The 15,159-nt window shown below is 41.8% G+C and overlaps 1 protein-coding gene across 4 annotated transcripts in view; it reads left to right on the top strand.

Annotated features, from left to right (window-relative positions):
* Positions 1-15,159, top strand: part of Gdap2 (ganglioside induced differentiation associated protein 2) — a 51,628-nt gene that overhangs the window by 16,086 nt on the left and 20,383 nt on the right. For all 4 annotated transcript variants that reach the window (XR_005973027.1, XM_041638236.1, XM_041638237.1 and 1 more), the window contains exons 6-8: positions 3,933-4,009; positions 7,128-7,287; positions 8,580-8,739. Coding sequence is in view for 3 of the 4 variants with exons in the window: in XM_041638236.1 (XP_041494170.1) it covers positions 3,933-4,009; positions 7,128-7,287; positions 8,580-8,739 (397 nt within the window). In the remaining variant the exon portion in view is untranslated. The remainder of the gene's footprint in view (positions 1-3,932; positions 4,010-7,127; positions 7,288-8,579; positions 8,740-15,159) is intronic.

Genomic DNA, 15,159 nt, shown 5'->3' on the forward strand with positions numbered 1-15,159 from the left:
AGAACAATCTTAACAGTTGGTAAAAAAGCAGCAAAAGCGAATTCATAATATATTTGCATAGTATTTTCCTCTTTAGACAGAACCCTTCACAAGGTCTCTTAGTATAAAACTGTGTGTTTAGGTTTAAAAAAATCACTGAGCCCAAGCTGACCCACGGTGATGTATACTGTTGGGCTCAGGGTATAGGTCAGTGGTAGAGTGTGTGCTTAGGGTGTGTGGGTCTCTGGGTTCAGTTCCCAGAAAAACAATCTGATACTCAGCTCAAGAGTCCAGGACCTCAGTGTACTCCATACATTTTAGGTCACAGCTCATAAGACATTGACAGACAAGGGCAAGTCACTTAAAACATCAGTGGTATGCTTTTTTGCAGATATGATACTCATCTTCAAATAAAAAAGACTCTAAAGGGGCCTTATGCTTTAGTACATTTTTTGAAGTGATTCTTTGCAGGGGTTGGAGTATCATCATAATCTACATTGTGCATCCATCAAAAGAATGCCCTAGTGCCTTATCTAAAACAGTGTTGAGAAATACAGACTTTAAAGCTACTCTAAGACCTTTACAGATCCCTGGAAAGGGGATAAAGGTGATAGGAAGCATTCTACTGTAGACATTACAAGGGAGGAGCTTTGGTTTCTTTGAGGTGGAACTATCCTAGTGAGGTTCTCGTCACTAGGAACACTGATACAGCATCTGCACACCCTCCTTAAATACTGTTATGTGAAATCTCTTATGTACATTGTCCTGGGTAAATGGTCCAAAGTATAGCTTTACTGCTTGGTAATACTTCAGTCCCCCCACCTCTGCAGTCCTAAGAGTAACTCACAATAACAGATAATGGTCAGTAGCGGGAAGATGGGTCTTCAGTGAAACAACTTCTAGGAATGTAACTGGCATAAAGGAAGCATATACGTCTTAAAAGTGACCAAGTCAAATGGTATGAGGACTGTTGTTCCTAGACCTTAAATACAGTAAAATTTAGAGCATTGTTTTCAGAACAAACAAATACAGAGACAATAGTATGCTTTCTGGAATTTGAAGATAATGAATGTCTTGTAAACATGTACATTGTAAGCATGCTAAGAATTAATCTGTTAACATAATTCATCTTTCAAATCAAGAACTTTCTTGCTTATTAATCAGCAAAACTTTTATACAAAAACCTAATATTGTCTTAATCAGTATACCAAAGTTTTTATAGTATCATTTTTCCCTAGTTCATGTACAGGTAAATCCTTTGAGAAACCATAAACATCAACATTGAAGTAAAATTATTAGGTTATTTATTCAACAAGAATTTGAGTTACTGCTCTGCAGCGGTAAGAATAGAAGCCCATGATGTTTGTACTTATCTTCCATGCTCCCCCATATTGGAGGTATTAATATCCTGGATGTCACTTTCACTAGTTAAAGCATCTTCGTAAATATAAAGCATGTGACATCCTGTTTGGTTGCCAAGAAGAGAGCACAGATGCAACTGAAAGGAACAGTGTAGGATGACATGAGGAAATCCTTGAGTCATGAGGTCAATGTCATTCTTTTTCCTGGCAGAATTCTCCTTCTAAATGATCACCATTGAGAGAATTTGATTTGATTACTACTTCTCATTTTCCCTTCCATAGGAAACACACAGTACTATGTTAAAGTACAATTCCGATGAGTGTCAACATTTTATGTAATATAAATAGTATGAAAGAACACCCCTTTATGGAAGCTGCTTTAAGAGAAAGGAATGAAAGCATGTTGGAAGGAGAAGTAAAAAACAGATTTGCACCTAGCAGCAGCAGAGTTGCAGATCTTTATTCTGCTCTCAACAAATGAGTCTACTGTGCTAGATTCGTGGACTGCATTACTTAGGGCCATGAATTATTTTGAATAAGTGCAGGTCTCCATGTTCTACTAGACTTCCGTTAATATAATATTAATATAAGATATACTTGGGCTAAATAGGTCTACAATCTAGTTGACAGACAAAAAAATGCTCAGAATATCACAGAAGTTTTCCAACTTACCATGGTACTATATAGCTCATTAAGCCTATTGTAAACTTGAGAACTCCTACATTGAATTTGAACCAAGTATAGGAGTGCAGGAGATTCTGTATAGAGGAATTCTGGGAAGGGTAGAATTCTACACAAAGATGACTTATGTCAGGACCTTGAAAAATAATCAGAGATTCAGGAAAGAAGAGAGTGGATGAACAATGTGTTTTGGTCAGAACTAGCCTACCACCAGATAGAACTTAAGTGACAGCAGAAGGTATGTGGGAGGAACAATTGGAAATAGGACTTAGGAGGTGGTTAGTTGTGACAGTGTGGCAAGTCATGTAGGAACTTTGAACCTTAACTTACAAGGGTTGCAGCCCCATTGCAAGTGTCTCCTAAGGAAGGTATCATAAGAAGATTGCCCAGGCAGCAGAAGTTGCCGTCTTGGAAATGAAAGGAACAGAGACCATTTAAGAGTTTATTGCCAAAAGCTTGTGAGCATTAAGAGCTTGAGGGCAGCTGAGAGTGAAGGATGGCTATTGGAAATGTTAGCAGTAGACTTACAAGATTGTACATGGAAACCACTTGACAATGTGAACTAAAGGCAAAGAAACGGGGAATACCAAAGAAATCCGGGGGCCAGCCAATAGCTCAGCAAGCCTGATGACCAGAGGTTAACCCTGGAAGCCACAAGCCAGAAGGACAGAACTAATCCTGAAAGTTGGCCTCTGAGCTCTGCACCAGGGTGTACACACACAGTAAATACATAATTTTTTTTTAATTGTGAAGCTGGAGAGATGGCTCAGGTTAAAAAGCACTTGCTGCTTTTGGAGAGGACCTGGTTTCAGTTCCTAACAGCTACATGGCAGCTCACAGCCATCTATAACTCCAGTTTTAGAGGGTCCCACACCTACATCTTGTCTCTTTGGGTACCAGGCACATAGGTGGTGGATATATAATGTATGCAGGCAAATGCTCATGTGCATAAAATCAAGGATTCCGATATGAGTGACTGCTTGGAATATAGAAAGAAGATAGGAGTTAGACTCTCCAAATTTGAGGTGTCTGTGATTATCTCGGTAAATATTCTCAGTAAGCAGTAAACAGTTCCATTCTTTAATTCGGAAAGATTGTACAATTTGGGAACCATCAGCATTTGAAGTTAAATTTAATTAACAAGTTGGTGAGCTATGGAGTATACATACATCAAGAAAACAAAAAAAAATGGGGGCAGTTTTAGAAAGCAGTGCATGGGCATAAAGGACCAAAGCCAGGGATATTTAAGATTGGGCCATTGGGTCTCAATAGAGAAAAATCAGGATGGGATAGAGGTTAAGAAAAAAATAACTTGCTGATTGGTAGTGGCGCACACCTTTAATCCCAGCACTCGGAAGGCAGAGGCAGGCGGATCTGAGTTCAATGCCAGCCTGTACTACAGAGTGAATTCTAGAACAGCCACAACTACACAGAGAAACCCTGGAGGGGGGCGGGAGAGAAAGAGAGCACTCAGCTTTGGTTTTGTGAGTGGAATGGGCTGAGTGGCTCGTCTAAGGCTGTACCTGAAGAGTAGAAAGGCACTATGCTTTCCATTTGCGCTAGGTCGTTCTGGCCACAGGGAGGCCCCGGGGAAATAAAGAACTTGCTGGAAAAGGGACAGTAGTCTGACTCAGCATCTTCTGTAGCCACCTGCTGTCACAGACACTAGACACGAGAGCAGCAATGCAGTAAAGCTCCTGCCGTGGCACCTTAGGGAGAGTGGAAGGCTGAGAACAGAGAGGACATGCCATAAAGGGGCCTGAATGATGTCTGCTACAGCCACTCTGAAGGAAAGAGCAGCAGGCTTTTCTGGTGGGAATAATTTAGCGGTGGCTGATGAAGTGAAGGGGGGCCCATTACATTAACATAGCTGGGTTTTAACACTGAATGTCTTCCTATTTTCTTCCTTAGGTACTGTGAGGCGGTTCCTAGAGATCCATGGGGAAACCATTGAAAAAGTAGTATTTGCTGTCTCTGAACTCGAAGAGGTATTTTACTAACTATTTTGCTTAATTTGAGTCTTAATTCTACATGTGTTACATTCATCTGTCATCATCTGTTCGCTGAATCTGAAGCACATAATTGTAATGATTTAAATAAATTCGTGGCAGTGGAACTTAATGCTCACTCATTGAAAAAGAATTACGTTGGACTCTAAAAACAAGTGTAGAAGGATCCACACTGTTTGACCATGTGAACCAGGCTTACTGGCTCTCAGTTTCCCTGCCTCTGCCTCAAGTTCTGGAATACAGGCGTGTACCACCAATCTAAGAAGGAGAGTTTGAGTCACAATTTTACTGCTTATCTGTTGCCTTCATAAGTGGAATGGCATAGGCGGGCAGTTCTGCCAGCTGCTCCTGCTAACACTCGGGATGGCCTTGTAACCTGAATGCTAGGTCCCCAGGTTTTAGCAGCACTTCTCCTGTGCTGGTGAAGCTTCGCTGCCTGCCTGACTGCATGGGTAGTAGCCAAGCCTGTGGCACAAGGTTGGCGAGTTTATGTTTGCTTTTGGGGGCCGGGGAGGAGAGACGTTCCTTAAACTCGGTCCATTTAGAAAGTCAGAGCTTTGTTTTTATCTCACTGGCTTCCCTAGCTTTAGAGCTTCTGGTATTTATTCAGCAGTCATTTAGCTGTCAGTGCTTTGCTAAAATAGGGAAGTGGAGTAGCAGGAGTAGCATTGGTTGGTTTGCACAGACAAGACATATTTCCAAGTAAATTAGTACTGATTTTAGAAGTCAGAGAGCCCTGGGAAGGGCAGTGTTCCCTTGCTAGTAAGCTTTCTAAGATGGGAAAACCTGAAATACAGAAAAAAAAAAATTGAAAGCATGGGTAGTACTCATTTCTTAAAGAGTTGTATGCCTACAAATGACCGGTATAAAGACACTTCACAACATTGACCATTATAGAAATGCAAGCCAAAACTACAGTGAGACACCAAAGTTACAGTATAATACAGTAGTAGTATATGCGAAAATATTTAAAATGTGAAGGTGAATATTTATAGCAGCATTGTTTATCGATGAGCGCATGTAGAGCATATATAGGGTAGTATTCATCCTTGGGGGAATGAATTATGGATACATGTTAAAAAGTGAACCTGGAAAACATGTTAACTGAAATAAACTAAACATAAAAGGCTACAAATTGTATTTTGTTTTATTGAAATCTTCCAAATAGGCACATCTATTTAGACAGAACAATTGGTAGCTCAGGGTTTGGTAAGAGGAATTGTAGGGAAAGATTGCTGATGGGTTGGTTTGGGGTGATGTCAGTGTTCTGGAATTAGATGGTGGTGATTGCACAGCTTTGAGAATATACCAACAGTCACTGAATTCTGTATTTTCAACAGGTTAGTTTTATGGTATATGAATTCTTTAAAAAGCTTAGAGCATGTGAGTGTGTGTGTGTGTGTGTGTGTGTGTGTGTGTGTGTGTGTGTAAGTATGCCTGTACTCTGTGCCATGACGTGTAGAAGTCCGAGAACAGCTTGTAGAATTGGTCTCTCCTCCCCACCTGCAGTTTTTTTATAGATTGAACTCAGGTGGCCAGGCCTGCATAGCAGGCACGTTGACGAGCTGAGCCTAATGCTGACCCTGTCTACATTTGTTTGCTTGTTTCTGGGTTTTTTTTTTAATTTGTTTTTTGTTTTGTTTTGTTTTGCTTTGAGAAAAGGTCTCTCTTTATAGACCTGGTTGGCCTGGAACTCACTATATAGACCAAACTAGCCTCAAACTCACAAAGGTTTGCCTATCTCTGCCTCCCAAGGCTGAGGATTAAGGGCATGTGCCACCACACCCAGCCTATCTGTATTTTTTTTAGGTACAAATCTAATGTCTCCAGGCTTCTCTTTAAGAAATGTTGTAGTTCTGTGTATAATACTGATTTCTTGAATGATTTCACTGACCAGTATTCAATTCCATGACTTTTTGTTATCATTCTTTTAGTCCTTTTTTAAAGAATTATCCATTTTATTTTATATTTATGTATATGAAGGTGTACTTACATGAGTTTATGCACATTTAAGTGTAGATATCCCTGGAGACTAGGAGAAAGTGTTGGAGCTAGAGTTAGAGATGGTTGTCAGCTGCCCAGTGTGGATGCTGAGAATGGAACGTGGGTCCTCTGGAAGAGCTGCAAGCGCCCATAACCTCTGACCGTCTCTTTAGCCTGTGAAGTTTGGGATAGTTGATAAGTCATGCTGAGTAGCGACACAGTCATTCCTAGGCCGCAGGAGAGGCAGAGTGCTTCACCAAGCGTGCGCACTAGCAGCGCCTGCATTTGCTCTGGTGCTGTGAAAGAGCACGGGGACTGCACATGGAGATTATAAGACAGGAACCCTGTTCATTTCTTATTTTTAGCACATTGAAGTTACTTAGTAAATTTTTAGGTTAGCATACAAAGTGAAGGGTTTCATCATCTTCATATCATATGTTGCTATATTTTGTTTTCGTTCATTTCCCACCTCCATTGCCTTCCTAATTTTTTAAAATTATCTATGTATTTTACTTTGGAGGAGGCTGGGGGAGTGGATGTGTGGACATCAGAGGATGTCTTCTTCACCACATAGGTCACAAGAGTCAAACTCACGTCATCAGACTTGGGGGCCCTTATCCATGAAGCCATCTGAGAGGCTCTTTGTTTCTTTTTCCAAAGTATAATTTATCTTTTTTTAAAATTTCTAAGAATGAGTGAAAACTATCAATCCTTTTGATATAGTTAGAATAGTTTTTGTTTTTTGTTTGTTTAAAGAAAACTGAAAAACTAAACGTAGGTCAAATAGAGACTGGTGTACTAAACTTGAGCAGATAGCATCTGCGCAGCTGAGGGAGTAGTAAAAGGTGGGCATGTGGACAGGACTGGCCGACTTACACATCCCAGATTTGGTGACCCCGACCAGGGTGGGCATTGCTTTTGACTTGACCAGTAGGCCGTCTCTTGTGTTTTCATGGAAAGGGTGAGCGAGGCTCTCAGGCAGCACTCTGAGCATAGAGAGGTGAGGCCTGCAGTCTCCAGTCTGTCCCCACAGCGCATGGATCACAGTAACCTCTGCTCAGGCTGCTTTCGTGTGTCACTGTTTTTCACAGAATGCCTTACTTTTCTGACACAGGCTACTTACCAAAAGCTGCTACCTCTGTACTTCCCAAGGTCGTTAAAGGAGGAGAGCCAGTCACTGCCATACCTACCTGCAGACATCGGGAATGCAGAAGGGGAGCCTGTGGTGCCTGAGCGGCAGATTAGAATAAGTGAGAAACCTGGTGCTTCCGAGGGTGAGTGCTAGAATTCTGGCTCCCTTCTTTTCTTTAATTAGCATACAAATTGCGGGTTTCCTTATGACGTTTTCATACAGATATGGTATTTTCTTCATTATTTTCATTCCTCTGTCTTGTTCTCCTGCTGGTCCCTTCTCTTGAAGTACCTACCCACACACACTTTCATGTTACGTCTTTATAAAATCCCGATTCCACACGGGAGGGAAATCCATCTGATAAGTGTCTCTTGGACCTGCCTTATTTTGCTTAGCCTAATGGTCTCCAGTTCCGTCCATTTTTCTGCAGATCACAATTTTCTCATTGTTTATGGCTGAATAAAACTCAGGTGACTGTGTGTGTGTGTGTGTGTGTGTGTGTGTGTGTCGCACTTTACCCATTCATCCCTACACCTATCTAGGCTGGCCCTGTATCTGGACTGTCGGGAATGGTAAAGTAATAATGTGGATGAGCAGGTGTCTCTGGTATGCCAGTTAGCAGTTCTTTGGGGTTTACCTCCAGGGATGATACGGTTGAGTCATGTGGTAATTCTGTTTTTAGCTATATCCCCACCAACAATGTATAATGGTTCAACTTTCGTTTTTCTTAATTTTTCTCTTTAGGAAGCTAGGGTACTGATAAAACACCAACCAGCCAGGATGTAGGCTTGCATGTGGGGATTCACAGGTGGTCCTCACAGCATGCTCAGCTGAATGGAGTCCCTAGGCTAGGCTCATGAAGACGTGTTGACAATAATTAAGCATATTACCACCTTAAATTTTCAGGCATGCTCAGTTTTAACCGTGCTTTACTCCCAGTGCTCGAGAGGCAGAGGCACCCGGGTCTCGTGAGTTCCAGAGCAGCCAAAACAGTGTCCTCTAAAAGCTTCAGTTAACATTAAATAGCAAGATGAGAATGCTGTAGCCATTTCATGTCTTTAGATTTTATACTCAGGTAAGCTGAAACTTATACACAGAGAGTATGTTAGAATGGGAGCCCTTCCGACTCTATCCTATAAGAAGCTTCTAGCAACTTTCACCTGTGTAAGCTCCTAAATCCCTTGCATGAAAACATGCCTCACATACTTCGTGCCTGGCCTGATCATGAAGCTGGCTTAGGGAATAGATTAGTTATGTTTAGTTCACTGTTTCAGGACTTGGGGTTTCTAAATGTTATTTCAGAATCATCATCTTAGCCCGGGTTCGAGGCTTTTTGGCTTTGTTTTGTCGCCTCACAGTTGTTGCTCCCGCAGCACTTGCCGTCAGTTTGCGGTCTGCTTCCGTAGCTCTCTGCTGATGGCACTTTCATTGCAGAGAACCAAGAAGAAGATGAGGATGACGGCCTGGGCGTGGATCTGTCTTTCATTGGCTCTCATGCGTTTGCTCGAATGGAAGGAGATATTGACAAGCAAAGAAAACTGATCCTCCAGGGACAGTTGTCCGAAGCTGCCCTGCAGAAGCAGCATCAAAGAAAGTAAGACACACAAGTCCAGACAGAGAGTGTGAAGTCAGAAGTCTGCTAGATGCTTTTCTGTACACACAAAGTTCCTCTCGTTTAATCTACGTGATGACCCAGTAATAGGGTCCAAGTCTCATTCTGCAGATGCTGAGCTGAAAGTTGAGTCAGGTAGTTTGGGGGAGCTGGTGCTCAGATGCATGCTTGATTTCAGTTTCTACCCCGTGTGTCTCTAATTGCTGTGCCTCTATGTGAGGGTTTAGTCTAAACAGGGAGATTAGAAGAAAGGAAAGGCATTTACAAGGTTTCTGTTGTGCGTTTACCACTGAAGCAGTTAAAGTTTTCTTCAGCTGAAGAGTTTTATGTCTCCCCAGCTTACCCTGAGGACCTTTACATTGTTTTCTCCAACTGTTTCTAATACTAATGCAATTCTGGATGAATCCTTATGAAATCACAGATGGACCTTTGTATTTTGTGGTTTTTCAAAGATTAATAGTAAAGGAGCTGCTTTTCAAAATTTTAAAGAAAGAAATGACTCGTACTGACTCTCTATTCCCTCTTAGAGCGGGTCAGGATAACGTCTCACAGACTGGTGTCAGGCAGGTGCGGTGCACGCAGAGGGGCGCCTGGAAGGCCAGCGCCGTGAAGTCCTTCGCTGTGGCTTTCTTCAGTACTAAGCTAACAAGTCTCTGTCGTATTTTTAAGCTTTGGCTCCCATTTATTTTGATTTGGATCATCTCTTCCTTCAATCCTCTCCATTTCCCAGGTTTCAGCTGTAAAGCAAAGGCCACTCGAACCTTATTTGCTGGGTCTGAAACACCTGCCTTCCCTATTTTGCGTTTTCACAGCCTGCCACAACATAGCATACTATTTTATATGGTACTTCTGTGGGGTCATTCTCCAGTCATAGCATGCAGGTTGGGCTAGATGATCTCAGAAATCTCTTACAAACATATTTTAATATTTTTTATTTCTTTGAGAGTTTCATACATCTCTACGGTGTATTTTATCATTTTCACCTCTTGTTACCCTCTCTCATCCTCTTCCCCATCTCACTCAAACTTCTTCCCAGCTTCTTTCGTGGCTTGTTTGGTAGCCCGCCGAGTTTAATTAGGTTTGCTACTATGAGCTAGGGAGGGAGGGTATTTACTGAGGCCTAGGCAACTTACCCGTGCAACACCACTGAAAGAAATGGCTTCCTCTCCCCCAGCCAGAATTAACATTTGCTGCTTCCTCAGTCCCATGTCTTCACTTGACTCCAATTTGCAAATAACAGAAGCAAATTTACCACTAGAGGGAACCAGTGAACAAATTTTCCAAAGGATGAACCCAGTGACAGGCTCTAGTTTCTCAACCTGGTCATGTGAAGTGTTATGTGGCAAACATTTTTCTTTAAATACAGTGTCTGGGCTCCCTTGCACACCACTGTGATCTCTCTCTCTCTCTGTGTCTGCATTCTTCAAATGTTCATATCATGATTTGTGAGTTGTTTGTGGCTCTCAAATCCCCTTGCACGCTTATAAATGGTTGAAGATTCCAGAGGGCTTGTATCCACATGGGCTATATCTATCAACACTTACCATATCGGAAATTATTAATCCATTCATAAGTAAACAATCATTTTTTTCAAAAGTTAGCTAATTTTGTCTTTTGTATTAAAATCTTGCAAAATGTTCAATGGGTTTAAGTGAAGATGACTAGAATCTAATAGCATCATTCAAACTGTTATAGTAAGTTTTCTTGGATAAATTTTATGAAGGAAATATAACATTACTCAAAGACAGAATTGGAAAGCAAAGGAGTACTTTTAAAGACTTTTAAGAAATCAGATATGTTTCTGTGCACTTTATAGAATCTGATAAGTGATAGTTTCTGAAAGTTTAGTTATAATATGGGATCTTAAACCTTACCCATTGTGATTTCTTTTATTTACTTACATCTGCGTTCATGTGGGTGTGCATGGGTATGCTTACATGTGTGCCTCTGTGTGTGTCTCGCCCGCCCACCACAGCATGCAGAGGTCAAAGGATAACTTGCAAAAATTCTCTATTTTTGCCATATGGATCTGGGGAATCAAATTCTTGTTGCCAGACCTGGAGACAGTTCCCTGGCTCTCTGTACCATCTCCAGCCCCACATCTGTGTTTCCATATTCTGTTTTAAAATACATTGTCTTATCACGAGTGTGGCATTATGATATGATGCATAGATCCTCTGGAAAGTAGGGATTCACCCAGATAACTGTATCAATGTTTCATTGTACAGTATCAAAGTGTATTAATTCCAGCACCAGTCTCACTGCAAAAAGCCAAGCTTCCCAGCTGGGCCTGGTGACACATGCCTTAAATCCCAGGAGGCAGAGGCAGGTGGAATCTCTTGAGTTTCAGGATTGCTAGGACTATATAATTAGACCCTGCCACAAAAAAAAAAAATTTTTTTAAGTCAAGATATAAACTTTCCACAGTTGAATGTATGGAATGCATATTGTACTCAGATTTTATTATTGGCAGTAAGTCTTGCTAGTTATTTTTCTTGCCAAGACAAGATCATTTTATTTATCTTAAAGAAAACAATTCAGGTTAAATGGCCATAGTTTGTCTGGCCTGTAAGCTTTTAAAGTAAAAAGTGATGTTCCATGAAGAGCAACTGGGACTGGCAACGTGGTTCAGTGGGTAAAGGTGCTCATGCCAAGCCTGGCTGTCTAAGTTTGATGTCTGGATTCCATACGGTGGAAGGGGAGATCTTCTTCAAGTTGTGCTCCTGACTGCTACACATGTGCCGTGCATTCTTTATCTATCTCTCGCCCCCTCTCTTCCCCCCGCCTCCCCTCTGGTCCATTAACCTTTTATATTTCATGAAATGACAGCGATTCTGCACTTTTCTTTCTTCCAAGCTAGTTGTTTATCTCATTTTTCTCCAGGAGTCGATTTGTTTCACTTATCAACTACTAGTTCAGGGCAGTATTAAATATATATGTACTGACTGTGAATTTCTGGTCTGTTGCCCTCAGGGAAAAGGCAAGTTCCAGGAAAGGAATTACAGACAGCATGTAAAGCAGTATCATTTCCTGGTGGAAGGCCTTGATCTGGAGAGTCAAACACTGCAGACGGTAGACACTCACTCTATAAGAACATGCCCTGAATGCAGGCATGAGTAAGATAGTCCTGAAAAGCCGGGTGGTGGTGGCGCACACCTTTAATTCCAGCACTCGGGAGGCAGAGGCAGGCGGATCTCTGTGAGTTCGAGACCAGCCTGGTCTACAAGAGCTAGTTCCAGGACAGGCTCCAAAGCCACAGAGAAACCCTGTCTCGAAAAACCAAAAAAAAAAAGATAGTCCTGAAAATCAGAATGAGCCACACATTGACTGTCAGAGGTATTAAGTACATTAAGGCAGAAGTTCTGGGCAACGATCAAGGTGTTGGGCACATCCAGTTATCACTTAGGGGCAGCAAAGCCGCAACAGGAAAACAAGGACTGGGTGCTCTGATATAGACAGAAGTTTCTATCCCAGACAGTCCTGCTGCTGTTCAGCCCCAAAGAAACACAAATGCTTATAGTAATTATAAACTGTTTGGCCTATCAGCTCAGGCTTATTATTAACTGGCTCTTACAACTTAAATTAAGCCATAATTCTTGTCTGTGTTTAACCACATGGCTTGGTACCTTTTCTCAGTGAGACATTCTTATCTTGCTTCCTCTGCATCTGGCTGGTGACTAGCCTCTCTGCCTTTCCTCTTTCCAGAACTCTCCTAGTCTGATTGCTCTGCCTATACTTCCTGCCTGGCTACTAGCCAATCAGCGTGTTATTAAACCACTACAAGTGACAAATCTTTACAGTGTACAAGTGTATTCTGCCACAGCACTCTGCCATCCAGTAAAGCTATCACTGATGAAAAGATTGTCTGGCTTCCCATTTATGTGTCTCTGAGATTAAAGATGAGGTCTTTTATCTGTAATGCAGAATACTCAAGAGTGCTATTAAATGAAAAACTGTAGACAAATTTGGCAGTTCATTTGAGGTTAGAAGCATTCATGGTTTAGACAGCACTCAGCTAGAAGTCTAGAGACTGAAGGTGGAAGTGGTGGTAGTGATGTCCTCAACTTACCAAGAGGTATTTGCCGGGTTTGGCTGTGAGCCAGCTAGTTAGCTGTTTGTAAATGGTGTGGGGTTCAGTTTAGTTGCTTTTTTTCTTACAGCACTGTGAGAGAGAAAGGTTAAAGGAAGGCTTTGTGTGGCTGTAATTGTGTAAGAACTGGCACAGAAGCATCCCGAGGTACATGGTCTTCCGCTTATCCTGCTGAAATAGTGGAAATGGCGCCTCTCAAAAGTGTGGCCCAGGAAACCTGGTGCCCTTCAGGAGCCTGTGAGGCCAGACTGGCTTCACTTTGTCACTGTCACTTCTCTTTCATCCTCATCCTCACAGTGCCCAATCCAGTTTCCTGGGCTCCTTAGCCTGGGATGTTGCAGGAGACCAGGGCTAGAACATGGGTCTTTCAGATAGTAAAGAGAATTGTGAAGTTAAGAGGATAGTTCGTCTTCCTAAGCACAGTTTTTGTTGTTGTTGTTATATTTTGTTTTTTTCAAGACAGGGTTTCTCTGTGTAACAGTCCCAGTTGTCCTGGAAATAGCTCTTGTAACCAGGCTGGCTTTGAACTCACAGAGATCCACCTGCCTCTGCCTCCCGAATGTGGAAATTAAAGGCGTGTGCCACCACCACCCAGTCATATTTTTTTACATCAAAAGGTGTATTCAGATAATTATTTTTTGTTTCTTTTAGATCAATAAGTAAATGCCTTTAGATTTCTGTTATATACGATATGATGAATATTGGTCGATATGAATGAAGGGGTTCTGAGACCAAACAGTTTAGAACTGAGGACTTTTGAGTTATGATGTGGCAGAGCTGGAAGTCAGTGCCCTGCCATGCTGGAGATTGCAGGATAGAATTTAAAAAGATGTACTTATGCTTTTCCTGAACCAGGGTCTTACTTACTATGCTTACCCAGTTCCCCTTACATTGATCGGGACGAAGGGTGTTAAAGTGTGTGATTGATTGGTAGTCCTTTTGAAGGACTCCAGCTCTCCATCACTGGCTCCTCAGTGTCCTTTCTCTGCCCTGCTGTGCCGCGTCAGTCTCTGTGCACCCGTTCTTTACAAAATCTGAGAACATAGTCGCAGCCCTAATCCTTCACTAATACATCTAAGTGTTTTGTGCTTTGTGAGTGATTTGGATGTCTCTAAGGAAGTGGTTGGGAAGCAACCTGGCAACTTTTCAGTTACAACTTTTGAAAGTCCTTATTACGGTGGGGAAAAAGACACTGAGACACAAGGGGAAAAGGTTATTTCACTAGAATATTTTGTTTCCTTTCGTTAGTGGTCCTTGTTATACTTAACATCCTGTTACCTATGTTGCTAACATCACTTCTCACACTAAGGCATCATTTCATTAATTATTAAATATTATTCAGCTCTTACTGAATGTGCTAGAGTACATCTAGCAATGCAGAGACAAGCAAGACAGATACAACCTCTGCCCTTGCAGAGCTTAGTGTCCTGTACACAAGAAAATGTTCAACCTCATTTATAGAGAACCTGGTGAAGCAGGACACAAAAGGATGTAGTGTAGGACACAGCATTTGCTATAGGTCTAGAAACCCTTGACTCCAGGGTGAATTTTCTCTCAAAAAATGGGCTCTTTCTAAGTAGGTTAGTTATTGAACTTTTTAAATTAAGTAATTATTTGAATTTTATTGAAAATAGATTTTTCTCTCATACAATACCTCCCAGCCACAGTCTCCCCTCTCTCTATTCCCAGTTCCCTCCCACTTTCTCTCTCCCCCAGATCCGCTCCCTTTCTCTTCCCTCTTCAGAAAAGAGCTGGCCTCCAAGAGGCAACAGCCAAACAGGACAAAGCAAGATAGAATAAGACAAGGCAAAAGCCCCTCATATCAAGTCTGGATAGGGCAACCCAATAGGAGGAAAAGGGCCCCAAGAGTAGGCAGAAGAGTCAGAGATATACCTGTCCTCACAGTTAGGAGTCCCACAAGGCTCCAAGCTAACACCAGACATACCATGTAGAGGACCTGGTGCAGACCCATGAAGGCCCTGTGTTTTTAAGAGTAATTTTGTTTGAATCTTCTTTGTCATTCAGCCTTTGGCTGTGTAGGTGTATGGTAATTGATTAACTGAAGAAATTGGCCTATGTGGAGACAATAACCTCGATTAGTTGTACCCACTGGAAAACAACTCAGTATTTCTGCCTTTTGGAGCAGCCTAATGGCTGAGTTGAGTGGCTTCTCTGCCATCACAACTTGCTTTACTAGATAATTTATACTTGGTGGTTATGGTTTGTCTGGCACATAGTAAGAATTTATTCACTGGAATCAGCTCTAGGAACTATTTTTAGTCTTTGATTTGGGGATTGGAATAGAAGGTTGT

This window comes from Microtus oregoni, unplaced genomic scaffold (assembly GCF_018167655.1).
Source record: "Microtus oregoni isolate MIOR12 unplaced genomic scaffold, Mior012 000054F_ref0000373, whole genome shotgun sequence".
Classification (NCBI taxonomy): domain Eukaryota; kingdom Metazoa; phylum Chordata; class Mammalia; order Rodentia; family Cricetidae; genus Microtus; species Microtus oregoni.